The sequence below is a fragment of the Cetorhinus maximus genome, chromosome 26, assembly GCF_964194155.1.
Source record: "Cetorhinus maximus chromosome 26, sCetMax3.hap1.1, whole genome shotgun sequence".
Lineage (NCBI taxonomy): Eukaryota > Metazoa > Chordata > Chondrichthyes > Lamniformes > Cetorhinidae > Cetorhinus > Cetorhinus maximus.
In genome coordinates, this window is record NC_135904.1 from 6,295,659 (window position 1) to 6,323,034 (window position 27,376).

Consider the following 27,376-nt stretch of genomic DNA (forward strand, 5'->3'; position numbering starts at 1 on the left):
ATCCATGTTGTGTTGTGCTGTTGTTGTTGTTGTTGTTTCAATCCTGGAACCATAGATGTTAGAATAGGGAGATAAATGTTTTGCCAGCCTGGAACAGGCACCTTGGTACCAAAAGTGGAATTATGTACAATATAGAATTCAGATGGCTATGGGTTAATGCAGCTAGAAGCAGTACACATGGCAATAAGGAATGGTTTCCCCACCCCTGCCCCTGATTCCAGTCCTGGCAAACAACTGCTCCGCAACAATTTCAACTTTCCTGATGGTCACTGCCAGTGAGGCAAGTGACACCGAATTGCTTCTCCACTGGGCAGCTGCCCATGGAGACACAACAAGGGATGGCAGCCCTTCCCAATGACATATACCTGGTCCGAGAAACAGATCTTGCCAGTTCTTGATCCACTTGGTTTGGGCCTGGACTAAATCTACCACATACTGTTTTTTTTATTTGGCTGGAGGGGGAAATGTACTCATGTTTTGTGTCAGGCAAACACAGAATAGAATGTGAAAACACTCAAAATTATTGTTTACACCAGAATGGTGCAGCAAAGAAGGATTCAGTTGACAGAAAGGTAATTAAGTTAGTTGCCGTCCAAAACATAATTGCAGGCATGCACAGAGGCAAATTATAGAACCCAAGAATTTTTAGATGCAGGAAAAGTCCATTTGGCCCAATAAGGTCACTTATTTTTTTACTGATTTCAACCCCACCCACCCACTTATACATCACATCACTCAACTGCTTGAACATTGTATAAGAAACAATAGAAGGTCATGTGAGAGCCAGCGAGCTGCTTGACACAGTAATGTTAAAGTCAGATCTGATTGTGGCCAGTCTTTCTTTCCCCAGTCAGTACACAAGGTAACTTCTATCAATCTGTGAACCTGAGAGGTCAGTCAAGAGGTTAACCTCTCTTTCTCCCAGCAACTAGGAACGAAGATTAATGAGGAATTGGCAAAAAATCAAGATGGGGGAAGAATGAAAATAATAAATGATGGCAAGAACTCTCCTGATAGTTCATTGAGACTATCCATTTTGTAATTTAACCCGGCAGACATTTCCTGAGGTGTTGTCTTAATTTCTTCAGTGACATAGGGGTGATCAGGTTAGCCTCAGCAGAAGAATGTGGAAAACCCAGGTTAACAGCTTAAATGGCTTTTCTCCCATTTTCCCAGTATTTCTGCTGAAGTTACGGTGAGCAAATGGGAAAACTCATTGGGAATTTATCCCCACATACCAACCGCACCCCCCCCACCCCCTCCCCGCCACCATGAGGTCAGAAGTGGGGATGGTCGCTGATGGTTGTACAGTGTTCAGTACCATTCTTAACTCCTCAGATACTGAAGCAGTCCAAGCCTTCATGCAGTGGTCTGTTCTGTGACAGGTAACGTTTGCATCATACAAGTATCAGGCAATGACAATCTCCAACAAGAGAGACTCTAACCATCTCCTCTTGGCATTCAAGGACCTTTCCTGGATGAGTGCAGCTCCAGCAACACTCAAGAAGCTCCAACCCAGTTGACTGGCACCCCATCCACCAGCTTAAACATTCATTCCCTCCAACACCAGTGCAATGTGGCAGCAGTATGTACCTGATCACGCCTATGTCACTGAAGAAATTAAGACAGCACCTCAAGAAATGTCTGCTGGGTTAAATTACAAAATGGATAGTCTCAATGAACTATCAGGAGAGTTCAGGGGATGTGGCTACATACACTGCAACCGCTTGTCAAGCCTCATTCGCCAGCATCTTCCAAACCCACGACCTCTACCTCCAAGAAGGTCAAGGGCAACAGATGAAGGGAACACCGCTACCTGCAAGTCCCCACCCAAACCAAACACCATCCTGACTTGGAACTATATCGCCGTTCCTTCACTGTCACTTAGTCAAAATCCACCCCCCCCCTGCACTAATAGCACTGTGGGTGTACATACAGCATATGGGTTGCAGCTCACCATCGCCTTCTCAAGGGTCATTAGGGATGGGCAATAAACGCTGGTCTTGGCAGTGATGTCCACATCTCATCAACAAATAGAAACAAATTGCACCTCACTGGTGCAATGTCCAACAAATGGCTTTTAAAAAATTGTTTGGGGGAATTGCCACCATTTTAGGGGGTACATTTTGATTGCAACAATACCACACATAAAATCAGTCTCATGCTCCTATGGCATATTTCCTTATGTAAAGCTGTCACTGTGTCATATTCTCACATTCTCTGCAGCTTGGCTGATAACTTACTCTTCATCGTTATAAACACTGAAACAAATCAATGATTCAATTACCAGTTAGAAGATTCATTTAAATGAAATGTATCTTTCCAAGCAAAGAAATGCCTTTACAAAATGCAACTTTACACCTGAGGATGAATTCACTGGTCCTGCACACCGAGAGGAGAGCCTCGCTGGAAAGGAATTAGATAATAGGCCTTCCAGTGATGTACCCCTTTCTCTGATCGACCACAATTCTTTACTGGGGTTATAGAATCAGTCATTTCACCTACATTACCAGCTAGTCTAAGTTTATAAACAGTGTTTGCCATGTGACCAGTCAGCTGTGATCATCCCGAGGAGCTCTGAATCCATATCTGGACTTCCCTGGCAATGTCATTTGCCTTGTTTGTTCTGCCATTTGCAGCATCTGTCGAATTCAGTTTCTAGGAAATTAAAGTAAACCCTCGGTAGCATTATATAGCATAGGAAAGGGAAGGCTATGGTGGGGGAGTGGGGGTGACCTGATAGAGTATATAAGATTATGCAAAAGTTTGATAGGGTAGATGTGGAGGAAATATTTCCACTTGTGGGAGACTCCAGAACTAGGGGCTGTAAATATAAGATATTCACCAATAAATTCAATAGGGGCAGTGGAGCAGGTTACCATAAGGAGCTGTGATGAATAGAATAGAGCATTTAAAGGAAAGGTAGATAAACACGAGAAGGAGAAAGGAATAGAAAGTTATGCTAATAAAGTTAGATGAACTGGGGTCAGCCTTCTGTGAAGCATAAACAACAGCTGAATGGTCTCTCTCCGTACTGTAAATTCTGCATAATCCAAATTTAATTCAGAAAGAACTTTGAAACCCACAGAAATGTGCCAAAGGGGAAGGCTATGACGATCCAACTGACTGGTCTCACAATAAAACAGTATCAAACTACATTTAATCTCATGTATAGCTCCAACTCACTAGTTAAAGAGGATGTGATTAACAGGAATGTTTTGTAATGTTAACAAACTCATACTCCAGTCAAGGAACCTGGTTTTACTTCATTATAACCCTGTTAGGAGGCATCAACATTCAACAAGGAAAATGAGAAATGCAACTGTCATTGATCGCTGGCCTTATGATCATTGCACCGGTCACTTATATAAGGCAGTTATAAGATCATTAACTAATATTATTTCTTTTTTCTTACCTATATACAGGGAGGAATCCTTCCTTTGGACGTGATCATCTATGTAGGACACCCCAAGAGGTTGGACTGGAGTAGCACCAATTCCCAGTAGGACTTGGGCTCCAATTAGCAGGAGGTACATCATGTTGGTAGAAGTCCTGTTTCTGCAGATTATTTTGGCCTCCTGTTCTTGACTGTTCGTTGATACATTCCCAATGCACAGGTCCCGGCCTTCCAGTCCCCAGGGGATCTCGCCGGATTCATACTCGTACTGGTGCGTGAGGAACTCTGGCAGGGCAGACAGCAAAGCCCCCAGGGCCATCACGATGCCTCCACATCCTATCAGGCGTGGCCTGTGCCCTTTTGCCCCAAAGTAGCTCACAAATAAAATCAGGGCCAAATTTCCGATCTCAAAGCTGCTGGCTATGACTCCGACGTCAGCACTCTGTAAATTAAACCTCCTCTCCAGAGTTGTTAGCACACTGACCTGCACAAGGAAAGAAGTCCAGAGTTAAACAAGTGTTGCAAAAAGCATTAAACAGCAAGGTACTAATCAGTCATCATACAATCATACAAACTCTATAAGGCAGCATAGGCAGTAAGCAACCCACAGCTGACCCCTGGGAGAATGCTCCACCTTATCCTCCGTAGAAATCTATGCGACAATGATTAATGGAAATAAGAGCATGAAATAAGCTTTTGGGCAGTAAATCCAGATTCTCACTGTCAAAACCCGTCATATCTGCTCTAATTCGACATTACCCTTCCCCATAGTACCTGGTGTTGGGATTAGAAGGAAGTCACACTGGTTACTGAATTTTCACCACGATGGCTTGGAATTCAGCCTAAACTGATGGGATGGGAGCTTACTGGCTGTTAGCTGTGGTTTCAGGTCCCACTCTGGGAGAAGATTGATATTCCAATGCTGTGCCGATTGAGGCTTGCATTAAAATAAAAGCAAAAAGCTACGGATGCTGGAAATCCAAAACAAAAACAAAAATACCTGGAAAAACTCAGCAGGTCTGGCAGCATCTGTGGAGAGGAACACAATTAACGTTTCGAGTCCGAATGACTCTTCAACAGAACTAAGGAAGTTGTTTTCTGTGCTGTTGCAATGTTGGGGGGGGGTGGGGGGTGGTGGGGGGTGGTTGGGACAAGTAGAGCTGGATAGAGGGCCAGTGATAGGTGGAGATAACCTAAAGATGTCACAGACAAAAGGATAAAGAGGTGTTGAAGGTGGTGATATTATCTAAGGAATGTGCTAATTAAGGGTAGAAAGCAGGACGAGCAAGGTACAGATAGCCCTAGTGGGGGTGGGGTGGGGTGAAGGAATCGAAAAAGGCTAAAAGGCAGAGATAAAACAATGGATGGAAATACATTTAAAAATAATGGAAATAGGTGGGAAAAGAAAAATCTATATAAATTATTGGTAAAAAAGGGGGGGATCGGAAAGTGGGTGGGGATGGAGGAGAGAGTTCATGATCTAAAATTGTTGAACTCAATATTCAGTCCGGAAGGCTGTAAAGTGCCTAGTCGGAAGATGAGGTGGTGTTCCTCCAGTTTGCATTGAGCGTCACTGGAACAATGCAGCAGGCCAAGGACGAACATGTGGACATGAGAGCAGGGTGGAGTGTTGAAATGGCAAGCGACAGGGAGATCTGGGTCATGCTTGCGGACAGACCGAAGGTGTTCTGCAAAGCAGTCACCCAGTCTGCATTTGGTCTCTCCAATGTAGAGGAAACTGCATTGGGAGCAACTAATGCAGTAGATTAAATTGAGGGAAGTGCAAGTGAAATGCTGCTTCACTTGAAAGGAGTGTTTGGGCCCTTGGACGGTGAGGAGAGGGGAAGTAAAGGGGCAGGTGTTGCACCTTCTGCGGTTGCATGGGAAGGTGCCGTGGGAGGGGGTTGAGGTGTAGGAGGTGATGGAGGAGTGGACCAGAGTGTCCCAGAGGGAACGATCCCTGTGGAATGCCGCCAGGGGGGGTGAAGGGAAGATGTGTTTGGTGGTGACATCATGCTGGAGTTGGCGGAAATGGCGGAGGATGATCCTTTGAATCCGGAGGCTGGTGGGGTGATAAGTGAGGACAAGGGGGACCCTATCGTGTTTCTGGGAGGGAGAGGAAGGTGTGAGGGCAGATGCGCGGGAGATGGGCCGGACACGGTTGAGGGCCCTGTCAACCACCGTGGGTGGAAAACCTCGGTTAAGGAAGAAGGAGGACATGTCAAAGGAACTGTTTTTGAAAGTGGCATCGTCAGAACAGATGCGACGGAGGTGAAGGAACTGAGAGAATGGGATGGAGTCCTTACAAGAAGCGGGGTGTGAGGAGCTGTAGTCGAGGTAGCTGTGGGAGTCGGTAGGCTTGTAATGGATATTGGTGTAACAGTCTATCACCAAAAATTGAGACAGAGAGGTCAAGGAAGGGAAGGGAAGTGTCAGAGATGGACCATGTGAAAATGATGGAGGGGTGGAAATTGGAAGCAAAATCAATAAATTTTTCCAGGTCCAGACGAGAGCATGAAGCAGCACCGAAATAATCATCGATGTACCGGAGAAAGAGTTGTGGGAGGGGGCCGGAGTAGGACTGGAACAAGGAATGTTCCACATACACCATAAAGAGACAGGCATAGCTGGGGCCCATGCGGGTACCCATAGCCACACCTTTTATTTGGAGGAAGTGAAAGGAGTTTAAGGAGAAATTGTTCAGTGTGAGAACAAGTTCAGCCAGACGGAGGAGAGTAGTGGTGGATGGGGATTGTTTGGGCCTCTGTTCGAGGAAGAAGCGGAGAGCCATCAGACCATCCCGGTGGGGGATGGAGGTGTAGAGGGATTGGACGTCCATGGTGAAGAGGAGGCGGTTGGGGCCAGAGAACTGGAAATTGTTGATATGATGTAGGGTGTCAGAGGAATCACGGATGTACTAGCTCTACTTGTCCCACCCCCCCCTTAAACCAGCTTATATTTCACCTCTCTTCTATTTTTACTTAGTTCTGTTGAAGGGTCATTCGGACTCGAAACGTTAACTGTGTTCCTCTCCGCGGATGCTGCCAGTCCTGCTGAGTTTTTCCAGGTATTTTTGTTTTTGTTGAGGCTTGCATTGTTGGAAATGTAATCCTTCAGATAGGCATTGAACTGAAGCTTTGTCTACCTGTTCCTGTGGTTTAGGTGTAAAATAAAAGATCCTGTGGCACTACCTGAAGAATAGGAGCGAGTTTTCCCTGTGTCAATTATCCCCCAGTGATCCATTCTGATTTGAGTTTGGAAATCAGAATCTTGTTCCTAGTTTACATGTTGAAAATAATCCCGATTCAGCACTAAATTGTCTCTTTAAAAGGATCAGCTAAGCTCAGCTGAAGGCACTTCCCCTTCTGAATCAGAAGGCTGTGAATTCACTCCAGTTCAGGTGATATGTCGGTGCAATATTGAAGGTGTGCTGTGCTATTGGGAGTACCATCCTGCAGACTAGACAATAAAGCAACTCCCTACCTGCCTGAGTAAGATGGACATGAAAAATCCCATAGCACTATTCAAAGAGTAGAAGTGAGAGCTCCTTGCATCTTGGCCAACAGTTATCCCTCAACTGACACTACAGCGATTAGATTACCCACATCGTTCAGCTCATTGTTGTTTGTGACATTTTGCTATGTGCAAATTGTTTACCGCATTTGCTTGCACAACACTTAAAACAGAGGACTTGCATTTATCACAACCTCAGGGTGTCCTAAAGCACTCCACGGATAATAAAGGGCTTTTTGAAGTGTAGTCACTGCAGACAGCAATATCCCACAAACTGCAGTAAGACAAGTGAGCAGCTTATATATTTTAGTGATGATGGTTCAGGAAGAAAAGTTGACTGGGACAAGGCCTCAGCTCTTCTTCATGTGCTCCAATGGAACCTTTTACAATCGGTTGCGAAGTCAGGTGGGGCCCTGGTATGTCCAAAGGGCAGCACCTTCATCAATTAGGCTAAAAAAACAGACCTTACTTTTATACAACACCTCTCATGGCCTTAGGACCAAACTGCTTCATAGCCAATTAAGTATTTTTTGTCAAAAATAGTTACTTTTGTAACGTAAGAAACACAGCATCCAATTTACACACAGCAAAAACCCACAAACACCAATAAGGTAATGACCAGATAACCTTTTCTGGTGATGTTGGTTGAATTCTTCCTCATTTACAGTAACCTGGAAATTAATCATGCAGTTCATCATTTGAAAAGCGGGCACTGGCGGGTCCAATAGGACATGAATGCTTAGTCCACAACAGTAGTATGGGCCAAATTGCTTAGAACGGCCTGGAGTTGTCAAGTGTGCTCACCTGAAAATTGAACCCATTGCCTCTGCATGTGGAAGGTCCAATGCCCATTTCAAGCCCTTTTGGGAAATTTCCTACCAACCTGCACACCCCTGCACCCTTTCCCCCGCCCCCATCACTCCCAACTCACCATAGGCCTGGTGCCAGCAACCCCACCAAATGACCTTGCTATTCTTTCTATACAATTCAGTCATGGACGCACTCTCACCTCTTCAGTCAAAAGGTCATGAGTTCAATTCCCACTCCACAGGCTTAGGCACGTGGTCCAGACTGGCAAACTTAATGCAGTACTGCAGTAGCAATGCTATACTGCTGGAATCACAGAATTACCACAGTGCCATAGAGGCCCTTCGGCCCATCGAGTGTGCACCGACACGTGAGAAACACCTGACCTACCTACCTAACCCCATTTACCAGCACTTGGCCCATAGTCTTGAATGTTATGACATGCCAAGTGCTTATCCAGGTACTTTTTAAAGGATGTGAGGCAACCCGCCTCCACCACCTTCCCAGGCAGCGCATTCCAGACCGTTACCACCCTCTGGATAAAAAAGTTTTTCCTCACATCCCCCCTAAACCTCCTGCCCCTCATCTTGAACTTATGCCCCCTTGTGACTGACCCTTCAACTAAGGGGAACAGCTGCTCCCTATCCACCCTGTCCATGCCCCTCATAATCTTGTACATCTTGATCAGGTCGCACCTCAGTCTTCTCTGCTCCAACAAAAACAACCCAAGTCTATCCAACCTCTCTTCATAACTTAAATGTTTCATCCCAGGCAAAATCCTGGTGAATCTCCTCTGCATCCCCTCCAGTGCAGTGGAAGTGTCATCTTTCGGATAAGATGCTAAACTGAGGCCTCATCCAACATTATTTCAAAGAAGAGAGAATCCACCCATCGCCCCTTGATGTTCAATGGCATTACCATCACTGAATCCTCCACTTCAGCATCCTGAGGGTTACCATTGACCAGAAGCTGAACTGGACTAGCCATATAAATACTATGGCTACAAGGGCAGCTCAGAGGCTAGGAATAGTGCAACAAGCAACACACCTCCTGACTCCCCAAAGCCTGTCCACCGTTTACAAGGCACAAGTCAAGAGTGTGATGGAATATTCACACTTGCCTGGATGAATACAGCTCCCACAACACTCAAGAAGCTTGACACCATCCAGGACAAAGCAGTCCAATTGATTGGCACCACATCCACAAACATTCACTCCCTCCACCACCGACACATAGCAGTAGCAATGTGTACCATCTACAAGATGGACTGCAGGGATTTACCAAGGCTCCTTCGACAGCACCTTCAAAACCCACAACCACTACCATCTAGAAGGACAAGGGCAGCAGATAGATAGGAACACCACCACCTGGAAGTTCCCCTCCAAGTCACTCACCATCCTGACTTGGAAATATATCGTCGTTCCTTCACTGCCACTGGGTCAAAATCCTAGAACTCCCTCCCTAACAGCACTGTGGGTGTACCCACACCACATGGACTGTAGCGGTTCAAGAAGGCAGCTCACCACCACCTTCTCAAGAGCAACTAGGGATGGGCAATAAATGCTGGCCCAGCCAGCAAAGCCCACATCCCATGAATGAATATTAAAAAGAGCAGAGCTCTCCATGGTGTCCTAGCCAATATACCTCAATCAACATCACTAAAACAGGCTATCTTGTCATTACCTCATTGCTTTCGGGGGAGCTTGCTGTGACTGCTGTGTTTCCTACAATGGTGACTACACTTCAAAAAGTGCTTCCTTGATTGTAAAGCGTACTTTTTGATAGCATACAGTCGAGGATAGAACTGGAGCCTAATCTTTACATACTTAGACGTTTTTATTTATAGAGACACATTTACAAACATGCACATGCAAACCCAACCACCACAGTTTCAGTCTGCTCCTGTGTACAGGAGCATAAGTGAATCCCCAGTTTATGCCCACCAGCTGAATATAGTTAAACGCTCAATCAATATACAATTAACATATGTTGGGATATCCAGTGTTGTGATGGGTGCTACAGAAATGCAAGTATTTCTTTTCTCTTGGGGCAAGGCTAAAGGCCCTAGCACTCTGGCCATGCCTTGCTGGCACAAGATGACTGATATCACATGGTCCTCTCACACTCCAGTTTTGACATAGGAGTCATTGTTAACACTTGAGTTTGTGCCAAATCTGTGCGAAAATTGATATTTTTCAGAGTAACTTGGTGTTTTGGTCACTAAATGGAGTTACCTCCTTTCCAGAGAAAATGATAACTAGAGAACAAATTTATGCATTTAAAATTTGAAGAGGCGTCACCTTTGTGAAAAATTGTCTGGTGGCAAACTTGCCCATGGCCTCAAGTCAAAACGATGGGTCAGTGGCAATTCAAATAAAGGGTTTGCTGGACTTGTTTTCATGAAGCTATAGAATAGTCTCACCAATCCGCACATTGAATACTGTGTTCAATTTGGTCACTAAAATGCAACAAAAGCTTCAAACCCTGGAACACAGGCAGAAACATGCTCAGCCCTGAAGTGTCACCTTATGGCATCATACTCCTGGCATGCAGGTTGCTAGCTGTGACTGTACAACACTCACTTAGACCTGTACCTATGACTTCCTGCCCATTAATATTAATTATAGTGAGCCAACTCCTGGGGCCAAGGTTGTACATGCTCTGGAGGCAACAAGCATACTGACCTTAATTTAGTCAATAGACTGGTTATCTACTGCTGTTAACTTGTCAGCTATCTATGATCTAATCCTAAATTAATCTGGCCAATTTATATCAATCTCACTGATCTAAACTGTAAATTAAATCAGTAAGCAGCCAATACAGATTACCATGACAGAACCAGACTGCCATTGTAATCTCTGTTATTTATTTTATCTGTTATTTATTTACACACTCAATAGGGGAGGTCATTTTTGACTTTCACGTCGTCAAAATTACTGCCATCGAAGTAAATGCAAACACAAATCGTCAGGTGGGATGTATAATGGATAGATGAATTGACATTGTTCATTTTACACTCTCATCCATAGCCAATATTAACTTCAGTATTTAGATTTAAGTGTTGCTAACTATCACCCTAAGTTTTTATTTCTGGCTTGTTTGGTAACTGGCAAGAAATAGTTAATTCATTCAGCAACTTGTGTGGATCCTGAAGGGAGCTTGGTAATGTAAGCACCAATATATTCCAAACTGGTTGAAGAATGACAGTCTGGAAATCCCAAATGTTGGAATCATTCACCCCTAGTCATAAACCAGGTGGTAAAATCCCCTTTATGTCCTTGATGTTGATGTAAGGGGGACTAAGATCTCATTTGATGCCCTTAATAAATATTCTTGGTTATCCATATCACTGTTTTAAATTTTAAAGAAGATAATAGGTAGGATAGAAATAGTTAATTTAAAGGTCTAGTTACACCAGAGTTACTTGACAAGAGGAGCTTGGTAGAAACTGGTAAAGAGTAAGTTCAGAACTGACACAAAGAGTGATTAATACCTGAATGGTCTGTGGATGAGGTAATAAAGGCAAACACCCTATAAACATCAGAGAAGTAGTCAGCAGTGATTGGGAATGTGCAGGTATTGTAGAATGGGGTGGAGGGTGGTGAGGGTGGGGGTGGGGAGGCCACTGGTATCTACGGACATGGAAGTACATGGACCAAATGGCTTCCCTGATCTGTACTTACTGTTGCGATGAACACAATTGAAAGATTCAAGAGGTTTAAGCTCTATAATCTGGGGCAGACTAAAATTGGCAGAGATTTGTGGTTGGTGGGGGGGTGGGTGGGGTTGTTGGAATTGGTAAGGAACATCATTGAGGTATTTCAAATATTCAATGGTTTTGATAAAGTAAATTCTGAACATAACTTCTAGAACAAATGGGCTATTAAAATAATGAAAAGTAAACTTAAATAAATAAAATTTGAACATAACGAATCGATTATTATTATTTACGCAGCTGTTATGATCTGGAAAACATGCTCAAAAACATGGTGAATTTTCAAAAGGGAAATTGATATACACTTGAAATGGACACAGTTCCAGGACTATAGGTAAAGAGCAATGGGTAATTTATCAAAGAGCCAACATAGGCACAATTGGCCGAATGGCCTCTGTTGGTGTTGCTGCAAGATTCAATGATTTTAAATAAAAATCTTCTTTACTCAAAGGCTGATAAATATTCAAAATGATCTACCAGATCTCGTAGTAGAACTGGCAAATCCATAACCAGACGAAATACAGCAACAGCTAGGATGTGGAGTAGGAAAACTAGGATTGCATATTATGGAAGGGGGCATGGGGGGCAGGTAATGTCTTGCCACTCCCACCCCCTCCCCACCCCCCCACCACCGCCACGCACCTCCACCCCCAGAAGGAAAGTCGGCTGGAAGCCAACTCGATCCATGCCAGCCCACGCCCACGCCTGACCCGCAGCCATAACGCACTGCAGGCGGGCTAAGCTGGTGGAGAGTCGCGACTTCTACCCATCACTGGGAAGGAAGTCCTGCCTTGGGGAGCTGCTGGCCAATCAGATTGGCCGGCAGCTCCAGCAGTTCTGGCAGCACCGAGATCCTGTTCGTGGGCGCTGCTGGGATGCAACCAGTCCTGAGAAAAAGCCCAATGGATCCCCGGAGTTAAGTAAGTCTGGGGTATTGGGCAGGGAGGGTTTGGCCAGCTTAGGGTGGGGGTAGGCGGGGTTGGGGTGATGGGTTTTGGAGAGCAGGGGGTAGGAAGAAAGGGGTTACTGTCTTAAGGGGGGACTTCTCCCCATGTGCAAAGGGCACCCCCCGAAGATAGTACCATCTGCATGAGGAGACGGTAGTGTAGTGGTAATATTACTGGACTAGTAATCCAGAGGCCCAGGCTAATGCTCTGGGGATATCCACCATGGCAGCTGGTAGAATTTAAATTCAATTGATAAAATCTGAAATTAGATTGTAAATATAGAGCTAGGCTCAGTAATGATGACAACAATCATCACTAATGTCCTTTAGGGAAGGAAATCTGCCGTCCTTACCTGATCTGGCCTACATGTGAATCCAGACCAACAGCAATGTGGTTAACTCTTACCTGCCCTCTGAAATAACCTAACATGTCACTCAGTTCAAGGGCAAGTAGGGATGGGCAACAAATGCTGACCTTGCCAGCAATGCCCACACCCCATGGGAGAATAAAAAGCAGTGCTCCCCTTCCTTTCTGCCCTTTTAGAAACTTTTTTACCAAAACTGTCTGCCCACTCCCACCCGACTGCCCATGCCAATCGTATTACGGCACGGGCAGTGTATTATCAGGGTCAATTGGCTTGTTTAGAAGCTCAATTGACCTCTAATTATTTATTTAAATATGGTGGGCAGGCGGATGATTTCAGCCTCTGCCCACCTCCTGTGCTGGGGAGGGAGGCGAGCTTAGGGTTTCTCAGAAAGGCGCTGGGCTGGGCACCCGCCCTATTTTACGAGCCCCCACCTCCCCACACCCTGCCAAAAATATGCCCAGCGTAAAATCCAGTCCCTAGAATGAGTTCTACAATAGGCTTACTGGCCTTTTTACCACCTTTAAAATGCCTTATCATCCTTTACTAGCGACTACCATCATTTGAAGAAAGAATAGCTGCTGTGTGTCACTCTTATTGCTGTGGGACAGATTAGCATCACGTGCAATGCCAAAAGCCAAGAATGAACTTTATCCAGCATTGCACATCCAACACCCTGCACATTGGCAAAGGAGCTTTAAACCGCAAAATATGTCTTTCTTAAAAGAAGTATTATGAACAATGTATAATTTTAAGTTGCAATTATATAGATATTTGTGTGTTAAGAAAGGCAAAAATGGTTTCAATGTAATTTAGGTTTTGTTTATAAACCTTGGTGTCTGGGAGTCTGGATAGACTTTGTGACTGAAAGGTTTCAGGTCTTTTGGGCAAAATTTTCCCCCCGTTGTGCGGGGGGGGGTGGGAGAGCGGGATCGGGCGGGTTCACGATCAGCGCCCCCAGTCGGAGGCACGCCGCCATTTTACGTAGGTGGGCCAATTAAGGCCCGCCCAACGTGACGTCCGCCAGGAGGCGCTATGTGCTCCCTGTGCAGGCCGGGGGAGAGGGGGATTCCCTCAGCTGGGAGTGCATTTTTTCACGTATGCGCACGAAATAGCGCCCAGATCTCCCTGAGGCTAAGTGCTGCCTCAGGGAGATCGGCTCAGATTTTCAACATTTAATAAAGGAGTTTAAAAATTTTCCCTGTCGTGTCCCCTCATGTGGCACTGTCACATGAGTTGGGACATGTCCATAACTTTTAATTCAACCTTTCATTAAAATTTAAATTCCCTCAAGAAACCTCATCCCGCCAGTGGATGAGGTTTCATGTTTTTTCATCAGCCCGCCTGGGCTCCCAGCCTGCCCGCCAACCTTAAGGTTGGACGGGCAGGTCCATTAATGAGCTGAATTAGTTTTCTAATGGCCTTAATAGGCCGTTGACAGGTCGGCGGGCGCACATCCAACTCGGCTGAGTCCCCGCTGACCTGAATATGGAAATGACGCAGGGTGACATCAGGAGTTCCATCCGACATCACCCCATGTCATTTTACACATTGGTAAGCGACCCTGCTCACCAACCGGAAGATCCTGCCCTTTGGGCTTGGCTGGGTATGTACATTTTTAATGAGGCCTTATAACCCCTGAAGTTAAAGAGATGGGTTAAAAGGGGTTGAAAGCATAATGATTCTGGAAACAAAGTACAAAGTAGAAAAGCTTCACTGTTGCCTCGTGACAGTGATCCAGTGACACACACAGAGAAGGCAGGATTCAAGAGAGAGAGGGGCTCAGTGCGTGTGTCAGAGAAAGGAGACAGGGATTTGCAGCCCTCTGAGAAGAAAGACTGCAAAGCTAGTGGGACAGTGGTTAACTGAATAATCAGTTTTGAGACTCAGTGAAGTGATTAGTTTAGCGGAGGGGTACTGGAAGATTGAGTTTAGGACTGCACACAATTGGAAATATCTTCTCCACACTTATGCTATTTTACTCCTTCATAATTTTAAAGCCCTCTATTAGGTTACCTCCTCATCCTTTTCTTTTCTAAAGACCATAAGAAATCAGAGCAGGAGTAGGCCATTTGACCCATTGAGCCTGTTCCGCCATTCAGTAAGATCATGGATTATCATATTGTGGCCTTATTTCCACTTTTGTGCCTGCCCCCCCACAACCCTTGATCCCCTTGTTGATCAAAAACCTGGTGAGCTCAGCCTCAAACCTACTCAACGACCCAACCTCCGCTGCTCTCTGTGGAAGAGAATTCCAAAGACTAACAGCCCTCTGAAAGAGAAAACTCCTCCTTATCTCTGTCTTAAATGGACACCCCTTGTTTTTAAACTCTGCCCCCTATTCTTTTCAGTCTTTCTTGATAGTTATAAGCTCCCAGGTCTGGTATCTTTCATGTAGATCGTTTTTTTGTACCTTCCTTACTGTAATATGGAGACCAGAACTCCATACTATTTATTATCACAAGAATAAATTGTCCTTCTCCTGAAATTATCACCAAACATTTCCCCATTCTAACCTTCATCTTACTCCTTCTGTAGGCATCTACCTAAATGTAGGGTTGAGGAGGCAAAATCACTGAGATAATTTAAGAAACAGTTGAATGACATGATGGGAAGGGTATTGTCAAGTTTGTCCAGATAGATAAACTGGGGTAGGCTGAATAACCTTCCTTATCATATCCACCTTTTGCTTCATGCTGGGATAAATGCGTTTGAAGCAGTTCACAGAAGATTCACCTGACTGATACCTGGGATGGAGGTGTTAGCTTACGAGGAAAGGTTGGACAGGTTGGGCCTGTATCTATTGAAGTTTAGAAGACTGAATCACAGAAGATCCTGAGGGAACTTGACAGGGTGGATGCTGAAAGGATGTTTCCCCTTATGGGGAAGACTAGAAATAGGGATCCTCCCATTTAAGACGGTGATGAGAAAAATTTTTTTCTCTCAGAGGATCTTTGAACTCTAACTCAGCATGGTGGAGGCTGGGACAATTAATATTTTTAAGGCAAAGGTAGATAGATTATTGACTGACAAGGGAGTCAAAGGTTAGAGGGGGTAGACAGGAAAGGAGAGTCAAGGCCACATTCAGATCAACCATGATCTTATTGAATGGGGTGGAGCAGACTCAAGGAACCGAATGGCCTTTTCCTGCTCTTAATCCGTCTGTTTGTATGTTCGTGTATACAGTTTCTCAGGCAGAGGGGTCAATATTTCCCATGCGACCCTTCATTGGAGCTGTTGTTCAAAAATGTGGACAGACCTGCTGTGTATTTCCAACATTTCCTGCTTCTATTTTAAATTCCCAGCAGTCGGGTATTTTAATTCTCTATTTTAACCTCTTCCGATTTCATATTACTCTGAGAAACACAATGACACAGGGATTTTTATGGGCAGCTTCTGTTGCGTCACCGAGGCACTGTTTAGCTGCATGAAGTATAATTAGGTCAGTTTACCTCAGATTCTGAAATGCGAAATGGACTACAAAGGCCATGAGATTAGATAATTGATCCCAAACATGAGGTAATGGTCCAGCCCAGGGAATCCCAGACGCACGTAACCTCTTTCTCTAGTATAAAACTGCTCTGGTTCACATATTGGCCCGATGCTCTACATTTTAAATATAGGGCAGGAGTTATAGTTCGGCGGGAGCCCGCGATTGGTGGGCCCTGGAGCTGCCGGGGAATGGACCCCCCTGGCCAACCGCGATTTCATGCTGGCTGGCCGTTAAAGCTCAGTGCTGGCGGGCTGGGGGCGGGAGGAGGGCGAGCGCAGGCGCGGGGGAGCACGGGGTGAAAGCTCCCTGAAGGCAGAGAGCTGCCTCTGGCAGCTGAAGAGTTTGAGTGCAAAAAAATGAAGATTTAAAAGCCAGGTAAAAAAAAATGCCCACGTGTCAGAATCAGTCACTGGAACATATGGATGATGAAAATTCTGCCCAAACATCTTTATTATTTTTTTTAAAATTAATATCGGAAACTTCACCCTGCCTGTGAATGAGGTTTCCTGAAAAATGCCAAGGCCGCTTGGCCTATTTGCCAGCCTGCCAACCGTAACATTGGATTGGCAACGAAAAATCTCAGTTAATCACTACTTTAATGGCCTTAATAGGCCTTCCACATGCGCCCGCTGACCGAAATGTCACGCGAAATATCGTCCAACGTCATCACGCGGTATTTCATGCTCAAGTGTGTCAGGCGTGTGCCCGCATGCCAAACGGAAAATCCTGCCCATGGAGTTCCCTCCTAAACGTCTCTAAATCCCTACCTGCCTTTCTCTTCCTTTAAGATGTTCCGTGAAGCCTCTACCTCTTAGATTAAGCTGATGGTCACCTTCCTAAATCTCATGTCAAATTTTGTTTGATAATGCTCCTGTGAAGCACCTTGAGAATTTTCCACAAGTTATAGGTGATAGAGAAATGCAGGTTGTTGTTGGTATTTCCAGGGATGCATAACTTAGGAAATGTGCAGAACCAGAAAAGACCACTGCAGTCCATCTGGTCAAATCCAAAGTTCAAATATATGCTGTCCTATACTCCAGGGGGTAGAATTTATGAATTTCACAGCTGGAGTAACAGGCAACAATATCGGAGAATTGGTAAAATTAAGGGTCAGAAAATTCTGTGGAGCCTGCAGACCACTGCAGCTGAGTTTCAGATATATGTTCCCCCTGTGGAGCACTAGTTTGCAAAATCTATTCTTATCACTTATCATGTAGTGGGTCAGTCACTAGGCTACATTCAGGCTTGGGGCTGACAAATGGCAAGTATCATTCGCACCACACAAGTGCCAGGCAATGACCATCTCCAACAAGAGGGAATCAGACCATCTCCCCTTGATATTCAATGGCATTACCATCACCGAATCCCCCACTATCAATGTCCTGGGCACTACCATTGACCAGAAATTGAACTGGACTAACCTTATAAACACTATGGCTACAACTGTAGATCAGAAGCTGGGAATTCTGTGGTGAGTAACTCACCTCCTGACTCTCCAAAGCCTGTCCACCATCTATAAGGCACAAATGAGGAGTGTGATGGTATACTCTCCACTTACCTGGATGCATGCAACTCCAACACTCAAGAAGACGAACACCATGCAGGACAAAGCAGCCCACTTGATTGGCACCCCATTCACAAACATTCACTACCTCCACCACTGAACCACAGCAGCAGTGTGTGTACCACCTACCTGATTTACTGCAATAACTCAGAAAAGCCCCTTTGACAAAACCTTCCAAAACTGCAATCCCTACCACCTAGGAGGACAAGGGCAGCAAATGCATGGGAACACCATAACCTGCAGGTTCCCTTCCAAGCCACACACCATCCTGAGTTGGAATTATATCCCTGTTCCTTAACTGTCGCTGGGTCAAAATCCTGGAACTCCCTTCCCTATCAGCACTGTGGGTGCACCTACACCACATGGGCTGCAGCAGCTCGAAAAGGCAGCTCACCACCACCTTCTCAAGGGCAATTAGGGATGGGCAACAAATGCTGGCCTAGCCAGCGTCACCCACATCCTGTAAATGAATTTTTAAAAATGGAGGGAATTTGAGATTAAATCCCACCATGGGAGCTTGGGACTTTTAATTCAATTTTAAAAACATTATCAAACCTCGAACTGACTTTGTTCATGTGGCAGCTCCCCATTGGGCAGCTATTTTACCAACTGATTCAGAGGGCAGCATTGCACCGCCTGTTTTTTATTTCAGATTTCAAGCATTTGTGATTCTTTTCTCTTCTGTAATGATGCTTTGAATGCATCAGCCTGCAAAATTACACAGCAACTGCTATATTTACCAGTAGAGATCTACAACTAAATGAATACAAAAATGCACCTCCAAGGATGTCAGTGACCCGTACCTTGATCTGTTTTCATCTTACGTTTGTGCAATCAATACCATTTCACTCCTCCAACTGTTTAAATAAAACAGTTAGGGAACAGACGGAAATTGTCTGCACAGTTGGCCTCGAACGTGACATTAAAATAAACAAACTGAAAGGTCTCAAGTTTGATCCCTGACCTGTACTGATTGCATCCAGTGTGACAGGAAAGGAAATGCAGTGGAATAACCTGGCGGGGGAGGCGTGGGAGCGGGGGGAGGGGGTGGGTGAGGAAGATAAAGAAAGACTTGCATTTATGAAGCACTATTCACTACTACCAGCTGAAAGAGCTTTACAGTCAATGAAGAACTTTTCGAAGTGTATTCGCTGCTGTAAAGTAGGAGAACCGGCAACCAATTTGTGCTCAGCAAACTCCCACAAATAGCAATGCGATAATAACCAGGTGATCTGTTTTTTGTGCTGTCGATTGAGGGGTAAATATTGGCCGGGACCCTGGGATAACTCCCCTGCTGTTCTTTGAAATAGTGCTATAGGGTCTTTTATATCCACCCAAGCAGGCAGATGGGGCCTCAGCTTAATGTCTCATCCAAAAGATGACATTCCATCCAATAGTGCAGTACACCCTCAGTACAGCACTAGAGTGTCAGCCTTCATTCCTGCACTTAAAGCCCAGGAATGGGGCTTGAACCCGGAACCTTGGGTGTGTCACGTGAATGATCTCACATTAGCTTAAAGTTGCCAAGTCTGGTTGAAAGTATTCCTGGAGGTTTCATCACATGCCCCACCTCCACGCTCTCCCATTGCTCACCTCACATGTCCATGCACCACTTTCCCTCACCAATAGGAAACTGAAAGGACTTTTCATGACCCAGTGGGACAGTTCTTGACTGAAAAGCAAGCAGCCATTTTCCCAATCTTTGATACCTTCATAAACAATAAACTGAAATATTTACAGAAAATGAAAAAAAAGAACATAAACAGAATTTCGTTTAATGCCCCATTGATTTTTCTCCTCACACGATGTCCTGGAGATTAACCTTTCATTCCTGGAGATGCCGGGCCAATCCTGGCGAGCTGGCAACCATACCTTAGACACACAGATCCCCTCCTGTACGCAAAGCACTCCAGTTCTATAAGACTGCATTTTTGAGTCAAATGCACCAGGCGTTATAATTGGTAAAGGCCACTGGCTTGTTGGCAACACAATGACGCAGAGCAATCTTCATCAATCTCTGGTTCTGAACCACCATGGAATAGTGCAGTACGATAGGCACCCTGCCTATCCGACTGCCATCAAGATCTTGGAGCTGGCTGGCAACGTGGCCTGGGACAAGACAACGACCCATATCATCCCCCACCACCTCCAGCTCACCACCTGCAATGACCAGGACCTCAACCAGTTAGTAGGAGGACTCACCATAAGCCAGGGTAGGGGTGCGGTCATGCCCAACATCCAGGCCGCGTTGCTGCCCAAGAAAACCAACATCCAGCAAGGTAAGAGGCCAAGATTAGAAAAAAAAAAGAAGCAGGACTGAGGGGTCCTATGATTGGAGGAGCAGGAGCAGCAACATGGGAGAGGCAGAATCTGATTGGAGGAGCAGCTCCTCACAGATTCTGTCTCCCACACTCGCTGCTCCTCCAATCAAAATACATAGGGGCAACCTTTCTCGAATTTTGCACCCCTCTCTTTGAGTTTTTGAGGGCCAATTGTGAGGCTTCCAGGGCGGAATTGCCTGCCACCTCCATGTATTTTTAACCCTGTTATGAACTATGTTTCACAACCCTTGCCTTTGTTGAGTGAGGGCAGACGAATTCCGTCACACAATCGACCCATTGACCAAAAATGTGATAGTGCCCAGAATTCACAGCAATGTGACATTGCCTCTCCATTCCTTGAAAATTTATGCCACAATTACTGGAAAAATGGCTGGAATGCGGCACAGTGAGCATAGCTGTATAATATACCATTGAGGGATAGCAGAATGCCATCAATAAAGGGAAGTGTGTCGTAAGATCCAGCCTCAGTTTCACTTTTGCTTTTGAACAGAACATAGAACACACAGCCCTGCTGATGTCTTCAAGCTTACTATCCATATATATCATGTGCTTAGTCTTAATAAATGAACTCACAACCTGTTTACCCAATCTCTTATGAGTGATTGGTGCCTTGATATCATTTTAACAACATGACATGGTGTTCAGCAGTTGTAGAACAGCCTGGTAGCAAGATTAAGTACATGGTGACCAGCCTTAGATCATGCTACATGGCATAACATGGTCTGATCAGACTGCAACGGACTCGCGGCTTCCAAGAGTAAATCATAAAAATTCGCCAAACAATTCGGAATGAAGGTCTACACAGGCTGAAGAGCTAAAGGATCCCCAAAAGATATTGACAAAATTGGAAGACCAGTTCAGAATCAGGTTAAACTTCTGTATTCATTGACTAGAGTTCACATCACTTTGATAATAGCCTGCAGAATGCACAGACCGTTCATCAGCAGATGCAGGGAAAAGAATACATACTGTGATTTTTCAGATGCAGAACTAGCTGACAGGATTGTTGAGTGGGTGATTGCACCCACTCCCATGGGAGCGTTCCAGAAAGATCTGCTAAACAAGCCCAAAACGTACAGCATTGAAGAGCTACTGAAGGAACCTCACATATAAGCACAAAGCGATCCATGCATGTCGACAAAGCTTACAGGTCCTAAGTATCAGCCCAATTGTTGACGCACTTACTAGAACCGAAACCTAACAAGACATATGGAAGGTGTGGCCTCCTGCATGCACCAAGGGAATGCCCATCTGTGGATTTTAAAAACATGTATCCACAGACATGAAGGGCCATGGTGAAACCTACTACTGTGCAACTCTCAGCATCAATAGTTCACTTATTCCATGTGAAGGATCCATTGTCCTAGAGTGCAAGTACATTTAATCCTCCAGGGTGTCACAGATGTTCTACATCGTGGAGACTAAAGGCCCAGCAATCGCAGGTCTACCGACATACCATGACCTCGCACTAGTGACAATCCATGGAATCAGTCAGACCTCATAAGGCAGATCAACCTCAGAAACTATTCCTATCACCTCAGTTCACGACCTGGCATCAAAATATCCAAAATGTTTTAACAAATTTGGCAGTTTCAAGGGACCTGCAACTATACACTTGCAAGAGAATGCAAGTCCATCAACTGATCTGGTACACTTTGCAAATTGCAAATGCCAGCAGCTACAAGAAGAAACAGCAAAATGTTCCACACTGTCGAAACTGTGAAAAAACATCATTGAAAGATGGCCTGTTTCAATTCAGCATGTCCAAGAACACATAAAACTATTTTAGCTAAGTATCTCCTGGGGAGCCATTTTTAAAGGCAGGCAGGTCATCCAAACCGCAATCTTTGCAAACCTGATATTCTTCAACAACTTCACCACTCACACATTGGCATAGATCAGACGACAGGACTTGCAGTAGAGACCGTCTATTGACCAGGTACGAACAATGACATTGAAGTTGTTGACAAAAAGTGAGAAGCATGTCAAGAGCATTTGCCTAGACAGCACCACTGGTTCCACATTCCTACCCATCCTTGGTCCAAAATTGTATCTGACCTCTTTCATGTCCATGGCACTGACTTCATCGTCGACTACTTTACTAAGTACCTAATTATTCGACAACTGCACTTTACGTCAAGCACATCTGTCGTGCACACTCTAAGTGCTATTTTCAGTTTATTTGGTGTGCCTAGAGAGATCATTATGGACAACATTCCGCAATTTATTGGCAAGCCATTTCAGGATATGTGTGAGGAATGGAATATCGATCACACTACTTCTTCTTTCAATTGTCCTGGATCTATTGGCCTAGGTGAACGAATGATTCACATGGTGAAATCCTTAATTCTCAAATGTAGACAGGCCAAGCAAGATCTATGCTTTGCAAGGCTACATATGAGAGCGACATCTTTAATTGCAACTAAACCATCACCAGCAGAGCTCTTGTTCGGCGGACCAGAGCGTACAAATTTACCTACTCTTATCCATCTACTCTCTCAGAATCTAGAGAGCGATTTTAAAACTGCAAGAGGAGATGACCAATATGCATGATAAAAATAGGGGTACAGGGTTGTCAAGTTTACAATTGGGACAGCAAGTTGGCATCCAGGATCCCACAGAATGTTTGTGGCAACCAGCTGAGGTGACAAGGAATTGCTTATAACCAAGGTCCTATGAAGTCATTACACGCAAAGGCACAATGGTGAGGCGTAACCAGGGACAAATCAGATCCATTCCAGATCCTCAACCACCATGCAATCCCGTTGCATCGAGGACAAGATCTCAAATGCAACCAGGAACAACATCCAAGAATGACAATCCCACAGATCATCTTTGAGCCATTAAAGAAGCCTCCAGACTAGGTTACCATTACAAGATCTGGGTGTACCAGCAACAGCTTTAAAGACTTATAGATACATCAGTTCTATGCACTTATGCATTGGTAACTAAACATGAACATGTATTGTAAATAGTTATACTTCTTTGGAGAGGTGGGGGGGGGGGAATTATCTTTAAAAAGAAAGGGGGATGTTGCAATATGCCTTTAAGGGATTGCAGCATGCCATCACTAGAATGGAAGTGTGTCATGTGATCCAACCTCAGTTTCACTTTGGCCTGTGAACAGAACACAATGCATACAGCCCTGCTGCTGATGTCTTCAAGCTTTTTATCAATGTATATCTGTTCTTATGTGCCTTGTCTTAATAAATGAAACCATGGCCTGAATTTTTCGGTTGGCAGGGTCTTGCCTTAGAGGTCTGCAGGCCGATCTGAATGATCGGCAGCTCTCCAGACCCTGCAGTGACAACAGCTGCAGTGCACTGGTGAGGAAATGCAGGTGGACGCCTGAGACTAAGTCCAGACGCCAGAGGCCCAGGTAAGTTTAAAGGGTCCCAGGATGGGGAGGGTAGGGAAGGCATAAGGAGGGACTGCGGGGTGGGGGGGGGGCAATCGGGACTTGGGGGAGAGGCTGGTGGGGAGGGAGGTCCGGAGGGCACTGAACCTTAAGCGGGGGCCACCCGACTTCAGAAGAGGGCTTCTGATGGATGCAACCCTCTGCCACGCCCCCCACCTTCTCACCCAGGATCTAACGCCATTGATTTTTGGGCTTCCCCCACACAACTTCAATCCTCCGGCCAGCCTAAAAATTGAGGTTAGGCGGGAAACGGCCCTTAAGTGGCCAATTATTGGCCACTTAAGGACCTCAATTGGGGCAAGGGCTGGTCTCCCATCCGAGGCCTTGCCTGCCTGAGCATAAAATCACTGAATGGTCGGGGCGGGCGGGAACCCAGAGGGAATCCTGTCCCTTCAGTTTCACACTACCCACCACACACCCCCCCAACACCTAAAAGCCTGCCGTTGGAGGAGCGTAAAATTCTGGCCTGTGACGTGTTTACCCAATCCCTTATGAGTGATTGGTGCCTTTACATCATTATAACAAGACAACAATAGCCGTAGATCAGGACTGGCGCAGACAACAATCTTTAATTTAATTTCAAATGTTGATTTCTGCAGGAATTACAAATTTTCAGATTGTAAAATGAAGTGGCCAGTGGGAATGTACTGTCAATTATATTTAAAGCGATGACTTTAAATAATCACAAATCCCAGCATATTGTCTGTTTTCAAAATTGAGTGGTTGAATCATTTGAAAAGTTGTATTTTATCTCTGCTGATTGTAGCTGGGACCAAATCATTACTAAATTGTTAAGGAATTTACAAAAACAAATCAGCGCCTAATTCTATTAAACTGCAGTCTCGTGTTAACATTTATTTATATCCGCCAGCCAATTACTAAAAGATACAAACAGGGGTAAATAGTGAATAAATATTGGTAGAAGAACAAACAGTTCCTCTCTCACCGTATCATGAGGCTCTGGCTGGGAGCTGTGGATTTGAAGAGTACTTCACCTGTGATTGGCATCGGAAGTAATGCAGCAAACAATCATCCCAATCGGTGATGTCCCAGTGTTTCAGAGATTGCCCTACGTTTTATTTTTGATTGCAGAAATTAGCAGCGTGAGAAATAATTATGAATAACATTTGCAATGCATTAAACCTTCAAAAATGTGAGCTCTGCTTTAATCAATTGGATGAGGAAACTATAGCCAGGACATAGCTATTCTCTGATGAATTATGCCCAGGACCGACGTTGTCTCTTTTAAATGCCTTCCTATTATGATTCCTGTATACTCAGCCCACCAGTACCACTCTGCAACAATCTATGAGGTGGCTGCAATCTCATTGATGTTAATTTAGCAAGCTCGATCTCGCTATTGATTTCAATGAAGGCAGAGCCATGACCACTATAGGCTCAACTATTTTGGTGAGGGAAATGAGAAAATAAGGAGATTTTAGCATCCTAATTTCCATCAACAGTAATGGCAAATGCCATGCTTGAAAATTTTCTGCAAATTCTAGTCCATTTAATCCATTCTGACTTTGGTTTACATCATGTTGTTTGCAAGGAAACAAACAGTTTTGGCAAAATTTCTCAGAAGGCTTTGAAGTTCTCCCTGACTGAATGGATTGGGGCTGATTTTCTCTCCATTTCCACGTTTCATGTGACCACATTGTTTTAATTGGGCCAGAATTTGCTGCTAAAACAATGGCTAGTTTAATCATGCATCCCTGTATTAATGTGCAAATTGTCCAGCAACGTGTGGTGTGGGAGACATACACTACGAGTTGCGAATTGCCACAGATATTTGGATGATTTACGTAAACGATACATAAGTAAACCCTCAATGAAACTTTAACCAGTTCTGAGCCAGTACTTAGGATTTTACAAAACTAAAAGGCACCCAGTGATGGAGTATCATAATTCTGAATTGAAAACCATCTGTTGTTCCTCCCAAAGCCTTGCAGATCGTTAGACATGATGAGGAGAGCCTACTCCGCCAAAGTGCACCCTCTAGAACATTGGAGACTGTGGACAGGCTGCCAGCCCAACATAGGTCATGACTAAAGCACCACAGAGCTTCACTGTTCACTTGTCAAGAACACGAGAGCTGAGGCAGTTTTGCAACTCAACATTGTCCATTCATTGGGAAAGTCCACATGGAATATTGGCAGTGAAACTGCTTCTCTTCTCTCTGAAAGTGTAAGTAAGTGTTCCATGATAAATGGGATGGTCAAAGCTTAAAAGGTTCAGATTATTTTGACAGGTAAGGATTGTCTTCACCTTTGGAGCCTGGGATTGTCTGATTTGTATGGTGAATTTAGTTACTTGAGGGCCCCGGTATGAAATGAATTGGTGAACTCCTTTGAGCCATAGTGGTTGATGTGGGAAATTTGGGGAAAAGGCTGCGCAGCTGCTTTAGGGACTGCATTCCTCAAGTTGAGAATGAGAGCAGAGTGAGAAATCTATCCTGTCAGCTATTGCAGGCATGATGGGCTGAATGGCCTCCTTCTGCACTGTAACAATTCTATGAAGCTCCCTTCTATGCAGTATTACCACGTGGACTTCTGTTTCTTTTCATTGTAAATGCGTTGGAGGCAGTTCAGAGAAGGTTTACCAGACCAATACCTGAAATGGGTTGGTTGTCTTATGAGGAAAGGCTGGACAGACTAGGCTTGTATCCGCTGGAATTTAGAAGAATAAGAGGTGACTTGATTGAAACATTGAAGATCCTGAGGGGCTTTGACAGGGTGGAAGTGGAGAGGATGTTTCCTCTGGTGGAAAAATCTAGAACAAGGGGTCACTATTTAAAAATAAGGGGTTGCCCATTTAAAACGGAGATGGGGCGAAATTTTTTCACTCAGAGGGTCGTGAGTCTTTGGAGCTCTCTTCCTGAAAAGGCAGTGGAAGCAGAGTCTTTGAATATTTTTAAGGCAGAGGTGGATAGATTCTTGATAAGCAAAGGGGGTGATAGGTTATCGACGGTAGGTGGGATGCAGATTTCAGGTTACTATCAGACCATCCATGATCTTATTGAATGGTGTAGCAGGCTCGAGGGGCTGAATGGCCTTCTCCTGCTCCTTGTTCCTATGTTCAAACTTTAAAGGTAATAATAGCCATCATTTGATAACCAGGATTCCCTGAGCAATTATTACAATATGGCAAATCTGTGATTTGTTGGTAGCCAGAATAATGTCTGGGATGTAGGAAAAGGAGAAGGCCATTCAGCCCCTCAATACAGTTCTGCCATTCAATTGGTTCACGGGTGGTCTATCTCTCAATTCCATTTACCCACCTTTACTCCATATCCTTTGATATCCTAAGGTTACAAAAATCTATTGATCTCAATCTTCAACTTTTCAAACAGCCAAGTATCCATATTCTCTTAGAGAGTGTGTTCTAGATTTCCACCACAGTGTGTGTGAACGCATGCTTCTGGAATTCACATCTAATAGGTCTCCCTATTTTTAATATTGTGTCCTTGTTCTGAATTCCCCTACAAAAAGAAATAACTTCTCCGCATCTAAATTATCGAATCTTTGAATCGTTATAAACACCTTGATTAGATCACCATTTAACTTCGTAAACGCAAGGGAGTACAAGTCGTTTGAGCAACCTGTCTTTGCAACTTAACACTTTGAACCCTGCTATTATTCTGGTGAATCTGCACTGGACCCCCTTTCAAAGCCAATATACCTTTCCTGAGGTATTTTGCCCAAAACTACATGCAGTACTCCAGGTAGAGTCTGGCTAAAGGCTTTGTACAACTGAAGTGTCACCTCCTCACTTTTCAATTCTGGATCCCTTGAGATAAGTCTCTCTATGCTCACA

General features: G+C 44.6%; 1 protein-coding gene across 1 annotated transcript in view; it reads right to left on the reverse strand.

The window, feature by feature from the left end:
* Window positions 1-27,376, reverse strand: part of slco3a1a (solute carrier organic anion transporter family member 3A1a) — a 193,554-nt gene that overhangs the window by 162,696 nt on the left and 3,482 nt on the right. The window contains exon 2 of the mRNA XM_078530022.1: window positions 3,416-3,881. Coding sequence (XP_078386148.1) covers window positions 3,416-3,881 — 466 coding nt within the window. The remainder of the gene's footprint in view (window positions 1-3,415; window positions 3,882-27,376) is intronic.